General features: G+C 40.0%; 1 protein-coding gene across 2 annotated transcripts in view; it reads left to right on the top strand.

Moving 5' to 3' along the window:
• LOC137192528 (dehydrogenase/reductase SDR family member on chromosome X-like) overlaps positions 1 to 7,820 on the top strand; it is a 45,015-nt gene extending 37,195 nt beyond the window's left edge. Inside the window, exons 7-8 of one of the 2 annotated variants that reach the window (XR_010930585.1) lie at positions 1,518 to 3,314; positions 3,968 to 7,820. Coding sequence is in view for 1 of the 2 variants with exons in the window: in XM_067603290.1 (XP_067459391.1) it covers positions 1,518 to 1,697 (180 nt within the window). In the remaining variant the exon portion in view is untranslated. Of the gene's footprint in view, positions 1 to 1,517 lie in introns of both variants that reach the window. The other variant, XM_067603290.1, reaches the window with a different exon arrangement.
• The last annotated feature ends 16,515 nt before the right edge of the window (positions 7,821 to 24,335 follow it).

Raw genomic sequence — 24,335 nt, 5'->3', positions numbered from 1 at the left:
CATGCATGTAATCATTAACACGCACACACCCACACATGACACCACACTAATGCACAAAGTGTGTTTCTCGCCTGTTACAACACCTTTAATCTCCTGCTGGAATATTTAGGTACATGTCGAGCCAAAGGCTAGAAGATAGACAGGTGGAGAGCTAAGTACAGCAGATAGATAGAAAAAGTGCTATATTAATCCAAAATCACAAAACCAACGACAATGAAGGAGGCAGATTGGAAATAAATAATAACTGCAGCATGAAAAATAATAAAATATTTAACTAGAAACTGAACAAACTAAAATTTGGACCATACTCTAAATACTCTAAATATATTGTATACACTGGTAGCACCTGGTAATATGCTGTACATTGCCAAATCTACAATGGTCCAGGCTTTAACATTGGTCAGGGAAGCTTCACAAACACACACTCACTCACACAGAATTCAAATAAGACCGATTTAATAAGGAAAGTTAATTTTAAACACAAAATCATGTGGAGTGATTTAAACAATATATCGACAAGTGCAAGAGAGTTAAAAAAAAATCCCCCTTATAATGTGCACATGCTGCATTGTTTAATCTGAACACACAAATTGGATGTGAAGCACTCTTCTTCTGACACTCTTGAAAAAGTTGATACAACCAGCAGATGAAATCAATATTTGGAGGAACTGGTCATTGTAATTAGTGAATTAGTGAATATTGTTTTTAAAAGGCAGCGTTGTTGGCAGGCGAAGCGATGAGGTGAGATGCAACAGAGCAACAGGTGAGATAAAATGAGTTGCTTGTTGTCATGGAAACAAGTTTTTTTTTTCCCCCATCTCACAAAAAGTGTTCCAGGAAGCGTTTTTTTTTTTTTTTGTTGTTGTTGTTTTAAACCGTAAAACCCTCCCATGTGTGAACAAACCTTTAAACTGCAGACAGCAAAATGAATAATGAAATACAAGTTGTGTTTGCCCGTATCGTTGCACGAACTGAAAAATGTTTCCCTGCAAGCAAAACAATTAATTCAGAAGAACTATTAAAAGCACTGCACGCACATACACACACACACACATACACACACACACACACACACACACACACACACACAATGTTTCTCATTGCATGCATGTGTGGTGTTGATGCTCCCAGGATGTGATCCCCTCTTTCCGCTCTAAAACCTGCTCCTGGTCTCACAGCTGACACTGAGATCATTGTTAAAATTCATCAACACTTACACTCTCACACACTTATCCAAGCAGAGACACACACACACACACACACACACACACACACACCCTGAGCCTTCTTTTCACTGACAGTAACATCCAATGACACCAAGCTTCCTCTGGCATTCACACACACACATACACACACTCAGATGCGTTCTTTGTTTTTTCCGTACTTGTTGTTGAACTTGTCATCCCGCAGACACTCAGTTCCGTTTGATGTTTATGTATCTTTGGTATGGCTTCTTTTTTTCCAAATTTTGATACCTTTCTGTGTGTGTGTGCGTGTGCGGGTGTGCATTTCCCCAGACTCCTGCAGAGGGCGCTGCCATTGTGCTGTACGCCGCTCTGTCTCCGGCCCTGGAGGGGGAGTGTGGAGGAGGATACTGGGCCAATGGACGCAGGGAGACGACGACACCGCCGACCTTTGACCTCAAGCTGCAGCTGAGCCTATGGGAAGCCAGCCACAGGTTGCTGGTCCTGCAGTAGCACGGGACTAAAGGACGACTAACTGGGCTAAAACCCAGATGAAAGCATCGGATATAGACCCTTAACTTGGGCCAGCTAACCCCCCCTCTCCCGTTTTTTCTCAGTCTCTTTTTCTCCGTTCATACCTCACGTCGAGGTTTTCGTAGCGATTTATGTTGACAATCTCACAATCCACCGCTGGACTGTGATTGGTTATTTGGGGAGTGAAGTCCCCCTTTTTGTTCCAGACTGGCCAAAGAAGGGCTACAGGGGATGGAAAACGTTTTTTTTTGTTTTTCACTGTGAGCGAGCAAACATACACACACACATATACAGTACATACACACTTTAGAGTTGTGCCGATATTTAATTTTGCTGCCATAGATACCGATCAGTTCAATTATGAATCAGATATAAGTTATCATCCATCTCTGATATAGTTGAGTTTATTCCCTTGATCATAGCTAACCTCAGATGTCTGACCAGAGAAATCACTCCACAGTGAGGTGTTCAAAAACCTGCAATGAAACCTGCCTCACTTTGCCTTAATGTCAATAGTCTGGCTTTCAGTGAAGAGTTTCATTGTTCCACAGTAAACTAGATGCTGTTTCAGAGGCTTTTACATCCTAAAAATAAAACTCTAGACGAACATTAAAAATGCTTCTTGGGTGTGAAAAGAGTTCAATTCAAAAGCAGATATTTGGCGTATCGGCGTCAAAATCACATGTCGGTCAAGCCCTAGCACACACACACACATGCACACACACACACACACAGAGACATATTCCATGACAATAATGTGTTTTTTTTTTTCAAACCTGAAACCGCCTTGCTGTAGCGGGGGAATGTGATGTCATCAGGATGTTTCGACACAACGATCTCTCAGATCATCTTGCCATCCCACCTGTTAGACTGGGAGCACTTTGTGTTTTTTGGTACATTCGTGTGCTTTTACTGGTTACTAATAATTCCTCATGTTAACTCCTGGTAGTTGTATGATGAGCTGTGTTTTGAAAAGGTGACTCTTGTTGTACTCATGAAAATGCTGAGAGAACATCGCCAACTCTTCTGTCTCTTTTCACCGCTCAGAAATCCAACAAAAGACGTTACTAAGGTCTGAAGGGGGGTTTGGGAAGAGTTCTCATGTAAAAGTAGGGCCAAATTTGAAGTAATCCCCTCTGTAGACCCACAAGTGATGAGACATTCTGTTTTGTTCTGGAGAATTTTCTTGTTGAAACAAGGATTTCCAGACGTTCCTGTTTGCTTTTGTTCTTCTACAGTATTTGCTCAGAAACAAAAAGGGAAGGAGTGGGAAACAACCGCCCCTTCACTCTGTCCCCATTTTCCTCTGTGATCCGTGTTAATCAGTTTTACTGTGTCTGTGATACGTGTGCGTGTGTTTTATGAGCAAAGAAAGAACTTGAGTTATGGATCCAATTCATGTTGATGGATAGCACAACAGTGGCCAGTCCTGAAGGAGCAGAGACAGGAAGGAGAAAGAGAGAGAAAGTGCTGTTATTTTTTTTTCAGTATTCAAGCTGTGATTGGTTCCCTTTTGCTGCTACTGCCGCCGCTGCTGCTGCCACTTCTTCATTTGGCGCTGCTCCCAGTGCATTGTGGGATAGAGATTTCCCAGCGGTGAGAATCAAACTCCATCTGCTGAGCTGACACACACACACACACACACACACTCGCTCAGAAACATTGGAGGCAGTACATCCAGGCACAGGCTTATCTAAACAAGCACACAGCAAATAAACACGTCTGTTGCTTATGCATGGAAATACTCACACACACACACACACACACACACACACACACACACACACACACGTCGCACCATAATACCATCACCACTGTGATTAACCATTTTTGCTGTGAAGATGAAAAGTTTTATCTCTAAACCCCCCCAAAAACTCGACTAAGATCCCTTCCCAACAAGTCATTGCTGTGTGCGCGTATAATGTTGCTTTGAATAATGCCATTGAGCATCCAGCATTCATTACTCTCTGCTGTATGTGAAGCAATATTATCACTGTGGTAGCTAACTCAGCCAGTACAACAGAGCCAAACATTCAGGAGAGGAAAAGAGCCCAAGATCATTGAAATAATCTCAAGTTAGTGTAAATGTATGAAACAGATACCAGCCTGAAGTTACCCATATATCAGGAATTCAAAATTTCTGTGTCTACATGTATAAAAAAATGTTCAGCAAAGTCATTGCCAACATACATTTGGTTGAATTATTAACTTTGAAATTGTATTTTCAAAAAAATCCACACTCTTTTCAGGCAGTTTTCAGGGAGCTATGTCCCAGTTCAGGGGCTGGATCCACACCTCAGTCAGTAGTCCTGAAGTTCAGACTAAGAGAGAGAGAGAGAGACACTTAACCATGTTACATCTTGATTCCACCGGGTGCGTTGTTCTGTCCTCCGCATGGTGTCATACCCCACTGGGACCGTTTCAGAAGCAGAACGCTGTCTGTACCTTGTGAGGCAGCTGGATTCACAAGATCACGTAGGAATTGCAAGATCATGCAATAATCTGTGTAACAACCATGGATGTATAAAGAGAACAACAAACAAACAAAAGGTTACTTTGCCTGTCCGACGTTGACTTTCTGTTGATTTGGTCATTTCTCCTTGATTTTTATGTTTCTACTATGTCATAAAATCTTGTGATTTTCCACTTCCAAGATGAACCTCTTGTCATCCATGATGTCAAATATCCTCTTAGACCCTCTGACCAGTTCGCTTCTGGTCTGGTGCCATTGGTTATAACATAATGTTGATGCAGTGATGTGATATACGATGGGGAGTCTGCACTTTCACCCGGTGCTCTATGCCTTTCCTGTGTCTGAGTTCCTGCCAGACTCGATCTGCTCTGTGCAGCTTGATGCGGCTTCTGTCAAAAATAGACTAGAAGCGTATGTTTAGCGGAGCAGGGAGCCGCTCCTGAGACGTTTCTGTCGTGTCTGGTGGGATCACAAGCATTCACTAGAGTGGCCGCGATCAGCTCCAGTGGCCATGTCGCAGCCAGAACACGACACAGATGCACCCGGTGGAATCAAGCCGTTAGTTTGAGGGTCTAGACCGTGGTGTGTTTGGGTGCTCCTCGTCAACTCGTAAAGTGGCTTTCCAAAATTTTCCAAGTTTAACTTTTTGGGATTTTCTGGTATTTCTATGCTGTTATGATGTCGGATGTGTCTGTTAAACATGGTCAAAGGTCCAAAGCTTGAGGTGAACATATGTGAAAATGCTCCCTTAAAGTCAGAGGCCCAGGATTCAGCCTGCTCTGAACTTTGTTTGCAAATTTGCCTCTATTTACACCTTGTGCTGACATCAGATTGTTTGCACATGCCCACAAACAGCTGTCCATTCCGCATTATCCACTCGCATATTTTCAGATCGGACACGGACTCGAACATGTACAGATGTATTTGAGAACTTTCCATTTCAAGTACAGAACGAGAAAAAGAAGTGAAATCTTACTTCTACTGTTTGTTTACGTAGCTTTACTAGCTGCCGGATGTCTGCCAAGGGGCAGCTTTCGGGAGGTTACCGATCAGAACAGAGTGGGCTCATTGGCTTAAATAGACAATTTAAATGGCCTGTTTCACCCAGAGGCTGAACTGAGGGGCTGAAAGAGTCAGTATAAGATAAATAAGCCTCATGATATAAATATAGACCTGGAAATGTGCATGACACGTCCCATTTAAAGGATTTTGTCCTCGTACAGCCAACAATGTTTGTGGAACAAGCTGTGACGTTTAACTCCAACATACAGTTAACACCTGACAAATAATGGGCCAGGTTAATGGTAAATATATCCATATAACTTCCATTTATTTGTAAAGCCCTGTGACTAACATGTCCGTGCTGCAAATACTGGAGCTCATGCCTGGCTTCCATTATTTACACTCATTCGTTGGTCTAGTTCATGTGATATGATGGGTAGATAACTTAAACACAAAAATCTGGTAAATACATCACAATTATATGATATTCCTCAGAATTTATGAGTTGACAAAGATTGAATGCTGTTAACCTGCACGTAACAGATTGTGGAGTTCTGCCTCCAAATTTTGGGTAAAAACAGGCAGCATTTCTTGGCCGTGTGTGGAGGAGTCTTTGAAATTTGACAGGCCTTATTGGCTTGTTACAAAATAAATGAAAATGAAATGCAGACTCTGGAGGGTCCATCTTTAGACTAGTGACACATTAATGTCATGAGGGATAGATGGTAGCAATGGAGAAGATTCCCACAGTGTCCAAGAGTTGGCCATCTGAGGGTTAAAAATACTGTGAATTGACAATATAGCACTACATCCGTTAAATTAGGGTTTAATTAACCCTGACTGGTCAGACACTGATAATTACATTTACTCAGATATGACATGAATGTGGTATAACTCCCATGAAAACACATCACAGCTTAACTTGGTCTTGTTTGACTCCATTGTAGAATCACTGAAATTTTCCCACACAGGCTGGATTTTAGCATTTTAACTGGAAATCCTTCACCAGCAGGTTTATATCATTTGAATTAAAAGTAGACTTAAATTCAATTAAACAAATTCAACTACTTTAACTGCCATAAACTATATGAGGAATATACATAGGAACAATATTATGATACAAACCTTCATATAATGGAAAAAGAAATGAATGGGACATTTCAAATTGTAATTTAAAGCAAATCTCATGAAGTTTGTTGTTTTTTTCTGCTATGACAGTTGTGTCGGATGTGACTCTGCATGCCAGCAATATTTTTTCAGCACTTTTTCTTCTTCTCAGCGTTGTCAAGCTTTTTGGAAACAAACACTGTTTATTACCTCAGTGCTTGCTTGTTTGATTGCACGGTTTCCTGAGGCTATTGTAAGGTACTGACTAAATAACAAACAACCAAACCGAGTCCCACTGAAAGAAAATGTGTTCGCCTCCCTTCACACAAATGAAAACACCGGCCTCATACACGGCAACGCTCATTTAAAAAGTACAAGGCCACGGTGTGAGCTACACCCTGTCAAAGAGCTAATGTGTTTTTCACAGTCCAGCTGCTAGATGTCTCAAAAAAAACCTGAGTGACCGTCTTTCCTTTCCGAGCACAAGGTTTTTCCAAAGACGAGGTGAGGAGTATGGAGGAGTATGAGGGTCTGTCTTGGTGTTCTTGTTGTGTCAGTGTGCAGAGAAGGGATGCTAATTTGTCAGTAATTACATTGTTATACATTTAGAGCTCTCCTGAGGTGTTCCACACAGACAGGACAACACAGTGAACTCTCTGAACTTGAATTGCAAATGTAGAAAAAGAGCAAGAAAAAAAAAAAAAACAGCTCAAGTAACTGTCTGTGATATTGTCTTAATGTGATTTAATCGTATATCATCATTTCAAAGCCGCTGGACACGGACCAGTGGAGCTGTATGTAGACTGAAAATGCTCTAATAGCTAATATCTGACTGACCTGGGATTACATTTATATTAAATGTTCCAGTCCCAAGTTCTGCAAATCCTAAATGTGTATATGTATAGGAAGAGAGAACATATAAAGATATATACAAGGGGGCAACCAGATGAACTGGGTCCTTACTCTGGTGGCAGTTTCCCTTAAGAGAAAACACATTTTTCTTGTCATTTCACCTTTAATGCATACCCGCCTAGACCATTTTCTCCTTTGGTGCGAGTGCGGGCTGCAAATAGAGGAAGTTCACGCCTCAAATCCAGTGTAAACATTCAGTCCATCTGGGCCCCTGATGGGTTTATGAAATGTGCAAAATGTTTTATTTTTATCATTATTTTGTTGTTGTTGAGATTAACATCTTATTGCTTTTGCCGTGCCTAAGAAAATCTCCCTCATATATGTGTAACTGTGAGTTTTTCATGTAGAAATGAACTTGTAGAAGCTGTGAAACCGTCTTGTCCCGTGCATTGCCGTAAGTTTTTTCTCTCTTTGGAGTGATGGGAGTGGAGGTGTGTGTGTGTGCGTGTGTGTGTGTGTGTGTGCGTGCGTGCGTGTGCATGTGTGTGCGCGTGTGTCTAAATAAGGGAGTTCATGTCCATGTTTTTTGTCGATGGTTGTGACATTCCAGCAGCAGCCACCACCTTTTCTATTATCCAAAGCCTCTCAATAAACATATCATTGTGCCACTCTTCTTCTCTGTCCTTTTACGCTGTGTGTGAGTGAGAAACTGTCGGTCTGATGACACTCGGCGTGAGACACCGAGCCTCGAGCGCAGTCTGAACTTCTGAGACATTCTCAGATCCATCAGTGAAACACACACAAACACAAACACATTTACCATCAGGTCACCAGGATTAACTCGGTGAAGCTTTTCCTATCATTTAATATCAGATTCGGTCGACTTAGTTACCGATTATTTCACCCCTGATACATTTATTCTTTATTCTTTATTTGGATCACCATTAGCTTCTTCTAAGTGGTCACTAGTCTTCCAGGAGTCCACACAACAACAGCAACGATAAATCAAACAGCATTTTAAAATCACATTGATCAATAAATCAAAAAAAGGCAAAACAAGCCACATATAAAGATCAGAGGATGAGTGAAATAAACTAGACAATACAAACTTTCAATAAAAAAAAATAAGGATAATCAAAAAATACCTAAACCTCAATAAGTAAAAGTAACATTTAAGTAGGATTCATCAGATTTTGTTTTACCTGACTTTTAAACACTATTATACTGTTAAATTGCATTACATTCATTTGGCAGAAGCTTATGACCAAAGCAGCTAACGGACATCAGGAGCAAAAACCTGAACTGATCTTTTTAATCTGAATCTGCACAAGCATATGTATAGATGTGTTTCAAATGCGTCTTGTTCCACCTATTCAAAAAGACAATGAGAAAGCTCTTGATTTCATCGTAAATCACTGGAATTATCAGATTTAACTAATCGATTAAAAAGAGTCAGTCATGGGCATCTTCAGGCCGCACAAAGGTTTCATCAGTGTACTTACTGTACTGATGGTCTTCAGATTTGAGAGCCCTCAAAGCCGTTATACGTATGAATACTAAACCTTCCTCTTTTACAAGTGATTCAGAAATATGACTGTACTGGCACAATAGATTTCCATCTCTCCTCAGCGATCAATTTGTGATTTTTCCATCTGTAGTCATAAACAGAGAACATTTAAAACTGCAGGTCCATTTTATAAATGATGCTAAATGTTGTGCTACATTTGTTTCACTGAAGAAATGTTTTTATTGAAAAAAAAAAGTCAAATAACCTCAGCTTTTGGGTTCACATTCATGGTTCATATCACATTATATACTGCAAATTACATTTATTATACTTTCTTTTACAATTTCATTCCACTGAGCTTAATTTTACACCACATCTTCTCCTCATCATAGCTGTTTCCACATATCTCCCTTTGCTCCCCGCTAAATATATTCATAAACCTTGAACCCAGACAAAGTGTAACAGATGAACCAAGCGTCTCTCAGTATGTGCATGTGTGACAAGAGTTTCTATTAAAAGAGGCAGAGAAGAGCTGCTGTCATCTTGTCTTAAAGGAAAGTGCTATTTAGACACCTGATTAGGCAGCTGAGCCAACACGACGGAGCCTCGAGAATCACAGCACAAGAAAAGAAAAGAAAAAAAAAAAAGGCTGGAGAAACATAAGACAACTCCTCGTGGTGCTTTTGAATGGCAGGCGAAGAGAGGTAAATCATGTATATGCCTCCTTGTTAGAATAATATCTGAGGTGGTGTCTCTTCAGCTCTTTGAAACATGAGGACACAGACAGTGGCGTGTCTGCACTTAATTGACATCTGAGCTCACTCAAGCAGAAAACAGAGAGAAAAAGCAACCTGAAATGACAAAATGATCATCCTCATTCATGTCCTGGTAATTGAGGCTCGTACTTGAGACAGATTATGGTTTATAACGATGGGTACGATCCACAAAGCATTATAAACACACTTAATAGGTCCTTATTCAGCCATTAAGTGGCAGCTCTCCCTCTATAAATCCCTTATGGGAGATTTAATGAACGCATACTCATAAATCAGGAAGTGGCCTCAATTTATGTAATTATTGCCAAATGACTGAGAAGACGTTATTATTTATAACAGTATTCAAGAAGGACACTCTTGAATACACACTCACCTTTTTTTACCTACACCAATACAGTTTTTGAGACATTTGGTATTGTGCAGCTCCCCATAGCCTGGTTACTCATTATTCATCTCAAGAGTCATATTATTAAGTTACTTACTGTGTTGCTTCAAAGGGGCAGTAATTGATTATCTCCGAATCATCACTTTTCCATTAAGATAAACTCATGAATTGGTCGCTGCGTCCTCTGAGCTCTTCTAAAAGTCAGTTTCCTCTTCAGCAGGTTTGTCGTCTATTTCTTGAGCCTTTCTAAAACCAGTGGTAGAATATAACTACATGTAGAATCTAAGTACATTCACTTAAGTACAATTTTGAGGTAATTGTACTTTGAGTCTTTCCATTTTACGCTACTTTATGCTTATTACTCCACTACATTCAGGGAAATATTGTAATTTTTACTCCACTGCATTGATTTCACAGCTATAGTGACTTTTCACAGCAATATTTTATACTTAAAACTTATGATCAGTTTGTTATGTATGCATTATTATAGATTAGACTATCCAACATTACAAGGTGTCAAAATCGGCTTTACTCTAACTATAATTTGCTCTTAATTTGTTTTAATGTTCAAATAATATATACACGTATAATAAATATGAAACTGAATTGAGTCATTTTATATGTACATTTACTTTTGATACTTCAAATACATTTTGCTGACAATTATGTACTTTTACTTAAATAAGATTTTTAATTCAGGACTTTTACTTGTAATTGAGTATTTTTTTCATTGTGGTATTGCTATTTTTACTTAAGTAAAAGATCTGAGTACTTCTTCTACCACTGCCTAAAATACATCTAAACCTGCTCTGTCTGCAGGAGTTATCACCAGTAATGAAGAAATGACATCAGGAGCTGGTGGGGGTCACTACACTTTATGTAGCCTGATATTTAGAAGAGGTGATAACTAGAGGGGAAGCTTTTATTGTTATTGTTGTTGTTGGTAAATTTAATATAATTTCACATTTAAATGCATTGCTGAATGGTGCAGTAACATTATTTTTATTTGGAGGACTTGTTGTTTTTATGTGTTAAGTTATGTTGAGTTCCACCCACTGCCTCCAAAACAGATGAAGATGTTAATGTGTAGTTTGACACACAAACCTACACACTAAAAACTCTAATTAGACTCTAACTCTATATAATGAATCTGTGCCTGTAAACCAACTTAATACTTCCTTGTTATTTCTTATGATTTGTACCAAATTGCACCACTTTCTCTGTAAAATGTCCTAAAAATGAACTGTTAACTACCTGCAAACCAGGAAATTATTGACTAATTATTAAAAAGATCCCCTTCATATGCACTTTCAGTGTAAGTGATGGGGGCCAAAATCCACAGTGTGTCCATGCGGTCATTTTGTGCAAAAATGCATTTAAAAGTTTAATTGAAGCTTATATGAGGCTTCAGCAGTCTGGTTAGTCATATCGAGTGTATATCTGCTACATTTACAGTCTTTTTAGCATCAAATTCCCTCTTTGTGTTTTCTTGGACAGTATTTCCCTGTTGAACGGTGGAAGTATAGTAACAAAAAGATTGACTGAAGCTTCATATTAGCTTCAGATAAACACTTAAATACATTTTTGCACAGAAGGAGGCTTGCTGATTTTGGTCCCCATCACTTACATTGAAAGTGCATCTCTCATCTCTCATGAATAAACTGACTAAACTTGGTGTGATCCCTCCATCACTGGATGTTTACATTTGGAAGGTGAACAAATGAGGAAGTTTACGAAACAAATGAGTATCTCTTTTCCTCTGGAATATGAGAACGGTTTGTCTGTCCTCAGGTCCACCTATTAGTGGTCTCTAAGTGTGAGATTAAAACAGCCATTAATCTTCCGGGCAGCAGTGGCTTATAGGAAAGGCCTGACAGCCCAGGGCTAAGTGATACATGGAACTTGTCAGGGCTCCTGATGGAGGGATGGATGGGTGGAGACACACACACATTCTCATCACCTGGCCAACAAGAAAGGCCACTGAGATTACTGCAGACATAGTTTGGGTTTCAATGTTTATTTATGAAATAGACAAAGAAATCTTCCAATTAACAAGACGGTATCGCATAAACATTAGCTCTTATCATTGGTTGGTCAATATATCCATCTTTGAATATATTATATCTACAAATGTGACCCATTGTTGCTGTCAAGAATATCTTTATTGCTACAACAACATGGAAAATGATGTCATTTAATCTTTTTTGATTTAATATAGTTTACTTAAGCCATCATTTTTAAGATATCACTGATTACTTTTAGGGTACACAGGATATCTAGAAACAAACATAAGAAAGTAATTAGAAAGTAAGTTAATTCATATTATTTTAATTTAATACTTTTTACACTGGAATTGTGTCACAATATGCTTTCTTTTGAGGACAGTTATACTTCAGTATGCTTTAGTAACCTGCTTTTCTGTGTCTAACTTCAGCCGCCTGCTGCTTGTTCCAGACACAAAGAAGACACAGAGGTCAAACTCTTCTTCAGAATCTGGAGCAGGTTTCTGTACCACATCCAGTCCAAAGAAAAACTGCACATATCACCTCGCAGGATGGAGAGCTCACATTGTATTTCATTCGGTGGAGTTGGAGTTTGTTTGCTATGTATCTCAGTTAATCTATTTCTAATTACGGACCGTTCTGTGCTCTCTGATTGTGGCCAGATTGGTTTGGTTTGGACTCGGGTTTACGGTTGGCAGCAGTTGGATTGTGGCCAGTTGAGATGCAGATGGTGATCCTTAATTTATGTTTTAGATTGAGAGTGTTAGCATCAGTGGTATTTTGTGGAGTCATATGTTTGTGTTATTTGCAGAGAGACTGTAGATGTATGATTCACTGAAGTATTTGTCAGTCTCTTTTTGATAAATATAAATGCAGCATGCCGTATGCTATTAGTAGCACTTAAAGCGGAAATGATGCTACTCATAAAGTACAGGAGGAGGGTAACTATTCATCTATGACATCTCTCCCATCTGCGAGGCTCTACTTTGTAAAGCTTTACAGTTCCTCCAAACCACAACTGAAAGTTTCATGTCTGTAAATCTATAAACCTGTGCCATTCACGCTCCTGTACCTCTTATAGTTAACACACCTACACTGGTCTCAGACCATATTAATGTTAGTGATAATGCTTCAGTTGACTTACAATCATATTTTACCAACAAGCACAACCTGCAGCACCAGTATTAAAGGATAAGGCTGGCGATTTTCTATATTTTTCTTTTTGTCAATAAATCTCTTGTGCAGAGGAAACTGATATATCATATTCCTCTGCGCTGTAGACTGCACATGAGATTTGTGTAAATGAGAAAAATATAGAAAATGGCCTTTAAAGCTCAGTTTCATATTGTCATCTTTTGCATTTTACTAGCTAATTCTGCAAGATCCAAACATCTGCTTTCCTGGGAATGTAAGAAGCTACTTTAAGCGACAGCTGACAGTAAGTTCATGTCAGGCAAGTTGAGATAATCTCTAATATCAGATCAGTTGACAAATCAATTAGTGCGGTTAACTATAATAACTCAAAACAAAAAATGTGACTCCCGCTCAATGTCATTTCTCTTCGTTGCTATTCAATAAATTTACCAAATGTACTTTCAGTGTGTGGGAGTCAGTTTTTTGTTTGGAGCTATTGCTTTATCCCCCACGGACCTGTTTGTCTACACGTGTCCAAAAGACCACTTCTTTTTGCATGTTTAAATATAAAACCTTATCACAAAAACTGTCAATTCAGCTTGATCAAAGTTCAACTTTAGCAGCACACTTGCTGCCTTTAAGGGACCAAGAGTGATGCTCTCTCTCTCTACACAGCCAGTCAGGTTGTTTGAGTTCACCTTTTAATGCCATGATGGTCTAATGTTTATATGGAAGAAACTCGAACTGATTTTGCCTTGAGCATTATATTCCAATACAAAAACACAGGACAAAAAAAATCGATTACTTGTAGCTTCAGCAGGAAAAATACTAGTATTGGCCCTCTATAACCTGCAGTTGAACCCCAACGGCTCACCTCGCAGAGAGAGAAAGAAAGAAATGAAAAAGAAAAACCACTCACCTTCTCTCTTACACATGATAAAAAACCCAACGACCTGAATAACAGCGCAGGAAATGGGCGACATAGGTTTTAAAAAAGCCTCCAAAACACCACAAATGAGCTTCACAGAACTAATCAAGTCACATTTCCATTCATTTATTCAGTAACTGCCTTGATTTGTCCACTGATGCATCTTTTTTTTTTTTCATTCGACTAATGAGCCAACTGCTGTGTAAAACCAATTATTCTGCTGGAGAATCAGTATCACTGCCTTCGCTTTCCCTTTTCCAGTAAATGCAAATTGGATTCAATGTGGCAAAATATTTTTGGGGTGGTTTAAAGTGGTGTGAGTCAAGTAACGTATCATATCCAGTCACAGTCGGTGTGTTTGGGGATTTTTTACAGTATGAGAGTTGAGAAGGTGAGCGGTGGCAAACTTGGTGGCTCAGCTTTTGTGTTTGTGTGTGTGCATCCCTCTCTATCTCTAAAAAAAACATACACACACACACTTATGTACACACTCAGAGATGTACTGTAGGAGAGGATGGGATTTACTGTCTAAAAATGGCCGAAGAGGAAGAGGAAGAGGAGGAGGAGGAGGAGGAGGAGGAGGGGGGCGGTGAGAGAAACGCAGGGTAAGTGAGAAGATACGTGGCAATGTAGAAAGAGTTGAGGGGGGAGGGAGAGAAGAGGGGAATATATTTCTCTCTGAGCTGACATGGAAAGGAATAAGGGGAGAAGAGGACGAGTCATGAGGGGGAGAGAAATGAAGGAAGGAAAAAGAATAAAAATCAGAAATAAAAAGAAAAATGGCTGCACACAGAAAAAATCCAGAAATGCAGCGAGGCCAGAGAAATAGAAAATGAGCTGTCATTTTCTAAGTAAGATTTATATATTTGCAGGACAACAGCGATGAACCAATATCTGAGATCATTTATTTAAGCCCATGTAAAAGGGAACGTCAATGTTTTCTTGTTGTGTGTGGGCTCTACAAGTACACACACACACACACACACACACACACACACACACACACATGCACACACTAGACTCGGCCCGTCTGAAAAGCGGATGGCACAACAATCTCCAGGGCACGATGCTTCACTCCACCCACTCATCTCCGCTGAGAGGATAGAGAGAAGAAGAAAGAAGGGGAAAATAGAGAGGTGGGAGGGCAGAGAGCTATTAAAAAAAAAAAAAAAAGCAGTAAAGAGAGTGATGAGAGAGAAAGAAAGACAGAGAAATGCCCAGAGAGTGAGCAGAGGCATGCAGAGACAAAACAGCAGGCAAGACAAGGAAAGGAAATGAAGAAGATGAAGGAAAGGGAAAGTGGAGGGGTGAGGAAGGCGGGGAGGAGGATGACACAGCGGAGAGAAGGGAAAGAGGAGTGTACATTTGCGTCACATCTGCAGTGGAGGAGAACTGCCTGACAGCTATCAGACGCCTGCTGAATGACAATCTCCTCTCCTGTCTCAGGTGGCTGGCTTATCCCTCCTTCCTTCCTTTTCTTCTGTGGGAGGAAAAACATTTCCTCGTCCTACAACGTCCTTGAAACTCGATGAACGATGCACAGTGGCTTACAGACCTGGCCGATTTCACACCTGGCAATCCATCTTTTCTAAGACAATATGAGCTCCTGGAGCTTGTATATGCCAGACCGATACCGCGTCATCACGGTCGATAAACTATTACAGTGGAATCAATGCTCAGCGTGAAACATGAATTGAATACAGTCAAGGCCCGCGTGGTGTAATTTACGGTCATCAGCTGTCAGAGACAGTAAAAAAAATAAAAGACTGGGTAACAGGTTATGGCCTTGTTAATGATGAAGAGTGCAATCTCTAAATTGCTCCCGGTGAGTCAGAAGGCATTAACATTGTAAATTATTTTTACATGGCAGGTGTCCTCAAAGCATCGGCTTTGACATTTTGGAAAATACGTGTGTTTGGCGTCAATCCGACTGTCTGATGAAAGGATCAATATCAGTTATCTCTATTGGGTCCAGGAAGTGTTTAGCCTAGCTTAGCACAAAGATTGGGAGCAGGACAGGGCAGTTGACTGGACTGTACTTGTATAGTGCCTTTCTAGTCTTCCGACCACTCAAAGCGCTTTTTACACTACGAATCACATTCACCCATTCACACACATTCATACGCTGAATGGTACAGGGGCTACCATGCAAGGTCCCAACCTGCCCATCAGAGGAAGCTAACCATTCACACACATTCATACACTGATGGCACAGCCATCAGGGGCAATTTGGGGTTAAGTTAGCCTTTTATGTCTGCAACAACTGTAAAAAAAAAACAAATAAGTGTTGGATACCACAGTATACTGTTGTGGTTGTGCCTCCAAACTGTTTAATGATAAAACTGGCAATTTATTATATTTTCCTTATTGTCAACAAATCTCATGTGCAGAGCCAAACTAACAATGAACTGATCCTACTTACAAGTATTGTGTGTGTATTGAAAGCCTGATATATCTTATTCCTCTGTGCCGTAGACCTCCATTGTTGTCCAAAAACTATTAAAAACACATCAAAGAGTCATATTGTTGCACTGGGTGACATGTTCCTTCACTACGAAGATTATGGTCATGGTAGTTGGTTTAGAAACGCCTCCAAAGACTAATAACAGGGATCATGTTTTCAGTCTGTGTAAGGCAGGAATGTGGTTCCATTTACTTCACTATTAGCTTCACTAGCTTGTTGTGCTACATATCAAAACCTCTTGACTTTGTGCTACACTGTACATTTCTCCAACAACTCCATTACAAAGTCAAGAAAAAAGGAGCCATTTCAAAAGAAACTACCATGCCCAAACTCTTCATCATGTAAGCAACATTACCACCCATTGTGATGTGGCTCACTGACATGTTTGTAATAGTTTTTGGACAACAATGGAAGTCTACAGCAAAGAGGAATAAGACATATCAGGCTTTGGATAGACACACAATACTTGTAAGTAGGATCAGTTCATTGTTGGTTTGGCTCTGCACATTTTTGTTTACGATAAGAAAAATATAGAAAATCACCAGGCTTATCCTTTAAGACACCAGGCCACTGTCTAGATGTCATGGAGAGCTGCAGTGGAACAGATTCAAGAGAAAACAGGCTAAAACAAATATGAGCCAAACTTTAGCTGTCTAACAAACAGCAGCTAAGGAAGGCTCACTGATGTGAGCACAGTGGATACTTTTGGAGGAGCTCAAGTTAAATACAGACAGTCTTGGCCTGTTGACAACAAATCTCCTCTTTATTTCCATAATTGTCAACTGTCCAGGTTGGCATGCAGTCAGTGCAGACGTGTTTATTCGAGTCTCATCACCGTTAATTAAGAAAGGCAGATGATGACATGCTGCCCTGTGGTGGGTTTGACCGTTCTTATCAAAGTGGAGGATCAGTCTTTAAGAACCTCTGACATTCAGATCGCTGTTCTTGCTTGATTGATAGTCAGCTCATGAAGGAAGGAGCCTGCTTAATGAAACCCATTAAAGCCATTCTGCTCTTGCTTCTGAGTTGTTTCTTGTAAGTTATTGGCTAAAAGTTATTTATTGGAACAAAAACAACACTGTCCTCCTTACAGTTACTGTTGCGGACTGCTGTCTGGAACCACTGTAAGGCCTGGATTTCAACATGATTAAACTTTCAGAGGTCTGTCATCTACATGTTCTGGTTTGCGATGATACACTGAATGCAGCACAGGAAGTAAACTACTGCACTGTTGTCTTTCAGACTGAGTTTGCTAGGCATCTCACCTCTGGGATTTTTCACACCTACAAGATTTGATTGTGTCACTGAAACTTCAGAGTGAAACATTTACACAGCGGACTTTAGGGATTGGACCCCATCCTGTAATTAATTAACAACATGTGAAGAAAACAGATGACTGTTTTCCTCTGGTGGTATTTTCCTCCAGACACTGATGGTGGTGAGAGAACTTCAGAGACTTTCTCCAAGTGACCAAAGACTGGTACTCTCTGTCACACACCTCCAACAACACATTTGATCTGTGAAAAACAAATACACACACGTAAAACCACACAGTTGATTTTGAAATGATTGTGGTGATCCCCTGATTTGGATCAGAAGCCATCTGACAAACACATTTTTTGGAGCTTATTGACCTTTTTAGTCATGTTTTACTAGATGGAGACTCTTGACTGGTTTAAAACACTTAAGTCATTTATTATCTCAAAAGTTCCACATTTCTTGGACATGCCATCTGTCCCCAGAGCCTGTTGTATCATCATCTGTCTATACCTACATGTATGACAGAACTGTAATGGGATGGGTGTAAATTAAAATACAAAAATAATCAGGTGAATTTAAAATGAAAATGGATAAAGCCAACTATGCCACCTAGATTTATTGTGGAGCACAAAGGCTCTTTAAAATCAGGGGAACCAAAGGACGACAGTCAGTTAAAGAATATTCATGACAAGGTTAAAAAACAGACCAAGTGTGATAAAATGATATAAAACAATAAAAGCTATGGTTAAAAAAAATAATTAAAAGGACTAATTTTAAGGGCATGGATTCTGAGATCAAAGTCATTGAGAGATTAAAACGTTTCCCCACCAATTACTAAAGTACGGAGCCCGGGAGGGGCCATGGAGGAAAAAATAATTAATTTGTGCTATCGATGTAACAGAATTCACCCTCATGCCATTTTGGACTAAGATATGTGGATATACTTGTGGTTTCGGCTCATAAGCACAACACTGTTATCTCTGAGATCCCTTATAACCGGGACTTTTTCTCCATAAACATTTCTTGCTCCTGCGGATGTCACACAGTTCATAGAAACTCAGCTCCAGTGTTCTGGATACAGGAGAATACACAATACATGCAAAGAACATACAAGCATGAATATTAAATTGAAAGCAAACAAAAAGCACTAAACTCAGTATCTGCTGTGTGACATATTTGTGATTATTCTTGAAAGGGTGAAAGAATTTCATTTGGGACTGATTAAAAAACAAATAAACATGCACACATACTGTATGCAGATACTGTGTATTCATGTATTTGTGTGTACTTGCAACCTCATACACATATTCTGTAGGGTTCACACACAGATGCACACACAGATATCCAAGTTTCCCCTCGTTTCATCTGACAAAACGAGGGGTGGATTTCCACAGACACTCCATTTCACTTAAAATGGAGTGTATCAAGCGTGTGTGGGAGTGTACGTTTTGGATAATGTTGAGGAATTAGATACAGCGTACAGTTCTTTGACTTTCATTCCTCTCCTCTCCCCTGTTCACTTATGTAGGACCGAGGAGGAGTGGGAGATTAGCCGGAGAGAGATAGAGGAGATTAAGAAGAGGAGGAAGGATCAGGAGAAGGATACTATGAGATGGGAAGAGACAGATGAGAAAACCGGGGGATGAAATGAGGAGGAGGAGAAGAGTCCTCCATTAAGCAACCATTTGGTTTAGGTGGGGGGTGCTGTGGTGTCCTTGGGCCTCGGGTCAATAAAGCCATTACATTATAGTGACACACGCGCACACAAATACTGTCAAGGCTGTCCAGATACCTGACAGTGTGTGCGCGCACGCGCGCGCGCGTGTGTGTACGGGGGAGACAAATGAGTGACACTGCATGGACACGCAGTCTGCCAGAGAGACAATTTGTCATCATGTGAACACGAGCTTTACCTCTGACAGGGACACACACACACACACACACACACACACACACACCCTCAGGGTGCAGTTCCTAATATGCTCACATCAAAGCATATATGCCTTTAAAGAAACATTCAGCCATTTTTCATCTTTAGCTCTGTATGTAATAAGGATAAAATTTGATTAGCTGTCCCTGTGCTTTTGTATCCTACCTGTGTCATCAACAGACACCCAACCAGTGACTGGAAGAGTCTGGATTATGACATGAGTGAAAAGTTGAACTGAAGTTGTCTTATCTCAGAAGGGAACTTGGATTTGAATGGAAAACTATCATCTTATAGTCGTAAAGTCGAATATCTGAGCACATTTGGCAAGAGAGTCAAGAGCTAACTGTGAGTCAAGGGAGATATTCCAGGAAGCTGCTAATGTCATTCTGCCTGTCATTCCTCTACAGGGTTGGGATGTCCACGTCGAGATGATTACATCTCATGATGCACACACAGCACGAATTCTTGTCTACACAATTTTATTGTGATCATGTGGAGGACTGTGTTGGCGGTCTGCTAGTTGACACACGTCACAGTAAGAGCCTGCTGCCTGCAGGTCTTCTGACCAGCTCACTGTGGATCATTTTAAATTGATATTTAAACAAAAACTGAAAAAACGGAAATGTGGTTACAGGATTTTATTTCATATTATTCTTATAGAATATAGAATAAAGTGTGGCCAGTATGTGGCTCTCAGCTCCAAGTGACATTTCTTGAAACAGTAGGTGAGTGTAGTTTTTTTGATGGGGACTATTTTGGGACGCATTTGGTGCTCTATTGAGTATTTGTTTCAGCTGGACGGTGTATGTGGGATTCACTCAAAATAAACTTACAGTAAGTGCTTGTGTTCATTGTAATGAAAGAACGTCACACAGTGCAACAGTGTGCCTCTAGATGTTTTTATGGTACAAAGCAATAAGCTTCATCAGGCTTTGGATATCCAAGAAATACTTTTTAGTCAGGCTTTTTAGCAGTTTCATTATTGATTCATCTCCTGATTTTCTGCTCAACTAATCACTTTGTCTATAAAACATCAGAAAACTGTGAAACATGCCCATTACAATTTCATAAAGCCAGAAGTTATGCTATCAGATGTCTTGTTTTGCCAAACCAAAAGTCAAAACCATGAGAAAAGGAGCAAATTCTCAAATTTAAGAAGTTAACGTTTGACGTTTTTGCTTGAAAACTTACTTAAATAATTAATCAACTATCAAAATAGTTGTTTTTTTAGCAAGATCATTTCATTGTTGGTTTCGCTTTTCATGAACTTTGTTGAAAGATAAATACAGAATATCACCTTCAGAAATTTGGGTGCTTCTTATTTTAAGAAAATTCATTTTGCTGCTTAAAACAAATAAAGTCATTTTGTTTTGAGACCCTGATCACTTCAAGTCAGTATTTGTGAACCTCTCTCTCTCTCTCTATCTCTCTCTCTCTCTCTCTCTCTGTATGTATGTGTGCAGATCTGTCAAGCCCTCATGCTGCCTCACTATTTCTTTTTCTCTAGAGTTTTTCTGTCAGTCACTGATGCTCTGTAGTTTATGTGTGTGTGTGTATGTGTGTGTGTGTGTTGAACAATGAAGCAGCAGAGCTATGTGTATTATTTATTCCACACATTTGATTTGCTTGTGTGTGCCTGTCAGTATTCTTGTGTCGTCTTTAATTATCTGCGATATCTGTGATCTGTGTGCGTATGTTTCTCTGTGTGTGTGTGTGTGTGCGTGTGTGTGCATGTATGTGTGTGTGTGTGTGTGTGTGTGTCAGCCCCCCCACGGTGCAGTAATGAGACATATTGGCTAGACAGAGCTTTGGGAAGGTCATGCTAAATTGAGGCATTGGGGAAGAAAGGAAGGTGTGAGTTGTGCGACTGAGAGCTCCTAATGACGAATCAGAATAAACCTGTGCTAAATTAGCGGGCAAATATCATCCTATAATGACCCGAGAAGGAGAAAAGACATTGAGATTAGGGGAAGAGAAACCACATTAGAAGACACGGCAAAAGATAACACAATTCATTCTGCCATCTCTCAGTCATCAACACCTCTTTAATCAGTTTCTTCAGACTGGGAAGTTGGGTGGTGAAACAATCCAGCAATATTGGTAAATTATTATCAGGTTACATGAACCTGATGATACAAAGCATGATGCAGCTGCGAATGAGTAAATCAAAAAGGTATACTGGCTTTTCTCCAGCCCCTGGAGACCAAGCCTTCTGGCCCACATCCTTCACTGACTGGATCTATAACCCTCAGACGATCATACTTCTTCTCCTGCCAACAATGTCTCCGAAAAATTATGTTCATATATAAATAATTGGCATCATGAAATATGATGACGTTTTTATGACTAGGAAACATTTACATATTACCTTTAAATTATTATATATATGACAATGCATCTGTTAAATATTCTCTGTCAGAGTATATCATTTGTTTTCCCCACAGTGTGCTCCTAGCATTATCATTGTTATTGTTTTACTTGCAGCACTTGAAGGTATTAGACCTCTGCTCAGGTCTGAATGAATGATAAAAGTGTAATACCCTCCACTTTAATGGGTGCAACAAAGCTAAAAGTAGAGTCACGGCGATGTCAGTCAAGCACATACACGTCCACACCCAACATCAAAATGATAAAAGTCACCTCTGTAGGTTTTACCATGGCTGTGCAGGGTCTTTAATCAGATTTTTACCACAACCCGTGAGCTTTGAAGGCGATGTTGAAAAAGCAGATCAGTAGCTGAGGGACCATGCAAAAAGGTGGCATTTATAAACAAAAATATGAATATGAAATAGTGGGAAAAATGAACTCTGGGATTTTCAACAAAAACAAACAAACTGTCTCCTCAGGGCAAGCTGCCACCCACACTCCTATTACTATAAACTGTAGACTGTGACTGCCCTTTAAGTTTTTCATTCATTTCTATGTGGAACGGGGTGAGAAACAACAGCCTCTGGTCACAAATTGACCTTGTTCTTTCACTTTGTTCAATCTGATTGACCTTTGACACATGAAATCATGAGGTTCTCCAGTGTCTTACCTGTTTGAGAGAGGGGGTCGGATCAGCCTCTCGCTGAGGAAATCTTGTTTATATTCTTGTTTTACAGCTGCACAGCGAAATAATACAAACAGCGGAGAAGAGAGATGCTGTTTGACAGCGGTGAGTGCAAGGACAGTGACAGAGATTAATCACAGTAAAACGTTTGATAAGAAGCTGTATAATTTACAACCTTTTGGGCTGTCAGCAAGCTAGCCATGCTAGCCTCCGAAGTTCATATTTACAGCCTTGCCATCATTATTTCCTGCCACCTCTGTTTTTTAGCCACACCGCATGAGTAAATTTCACCGGGTGGATTTTGGTCTGACTGCAGCTTCACTTAAGTGGAACCTGCCATCAGGTTATCATAGGGTGAGCTAGACTGATACAAAGCTTTCAAAGAAACAAAACATTAATGATGTTTTCAGAATGTCTTTTACAACAGAACAGTTTTACTCTTCCTCCCTCAGCTTGACAGTGTGCAGTCACTCACTCATAGAGCACCTAATGATGCACATCTGTTTTCGCTATCACTGATGAAGCAGATGATCTGCCTTAACGTCACAAACACACACAAAACAACAACAACAACCAAAAAAAACACATTATCACAGCAGGGCTAAAGAACTGAAGCACCAGACTGAAATGATGAATTCATACACAAAAAAACAAACACTGTTAATGTCGGGAATCAGAATCCTCGGAAAACGAAGGACGGCAGCCTTTTCACATTGTGGTCGTCAAACTTTAAAATATGTTCCCTCCTGTCAGCTGTTATTTCATTGCCTAATCGATGCAACCCACCTCCACTCCATTCACCTCCATTTTTCATCAGGACCAGCTGTCCACCGGGTCCATCCAGTGAGCTCATATCCATCCAGATATTCAGCTACTCCTCTCCACTCCTTCATCACCACTATTGAATAGACTCCATCCAGGGGATATTCCTGTACAGATCGTGGCATGAAACCCTGTCTCTTAGAAATGAAATCAGATCAAAGTGCTTTAGTAGCCCAAACACACGGGACTCAGGGTGTGAACCCTGGTCTGTGGTGTGAAACTCCTGCACTTTGTACATATAAACACACTTTCTAGAAGATAAAGCTGTGGTTTGACTACACAGATAAAATGAGAACATCACAATGGGATCTATGTGTGAAAGACTCCTCATGTATCTCTTCAACTTCTCCTATTGTGCACAATATATCAAATAAATTCATTTTGTTATAACTTTCTTAAGTCTTTCTTTCATCTAGTTTCTTCTGACTGATTTCAAAGAACTTTATTCATCTCCAGCGGGGTAAATAAAAATATACGCAGCAAAGCATACACACACACACGCACACACACACATCTCACTAAAGCACAAAGGATCAAATAAGAAGAAAAAGAAGTTTTTTGTAGCCTACACCCAACAACCAATCTCCATCCGTCCACCCCGTCCTCCTCCCTTCATCTTCTGTGCACATTTCCTGATTTTAAAGTGTTGTAGTGAATGTATTTCTGACAGCATTACATTCCCTCAAAAGTGAATTTGGCAAAGCATATTAAAAGTGTATTTGTAGAAGATTTACTCCTGCAGCTTTTGGACAGTGCTTCCAGGTATTGGTTTTTTATCTCACCGCCCATTGAATGATTTATGAACACATCCCATGACTCATACACCACCTCATCCCTGACCTTGGAGGACACTGACCAGTACGAGCCAAGCCAGTCGACAGCCCATCTTTTTTTTTTGCCTCCTCTTAAATTTCTCAGCCAA

The sequence above is a fragment of the Thunnus thynnus genome, chromosome 11 (assembly GCF_963924715.1).
Source record: "Thunnus thynnus chromosome 11, fThuThy2.1, whole genome shotgun sequence".
NCBI lineage: Eukaryota > Metazoa > Chordata > Actinopteri > Scombriformes > Scombridae > Thunnus > Thunnus thynnus.
The sequence above is the reverse complement of the archived record's forward strand: the minus strand, read 5'-3'. Positions and strand labels throughout refer to the sequence as shown.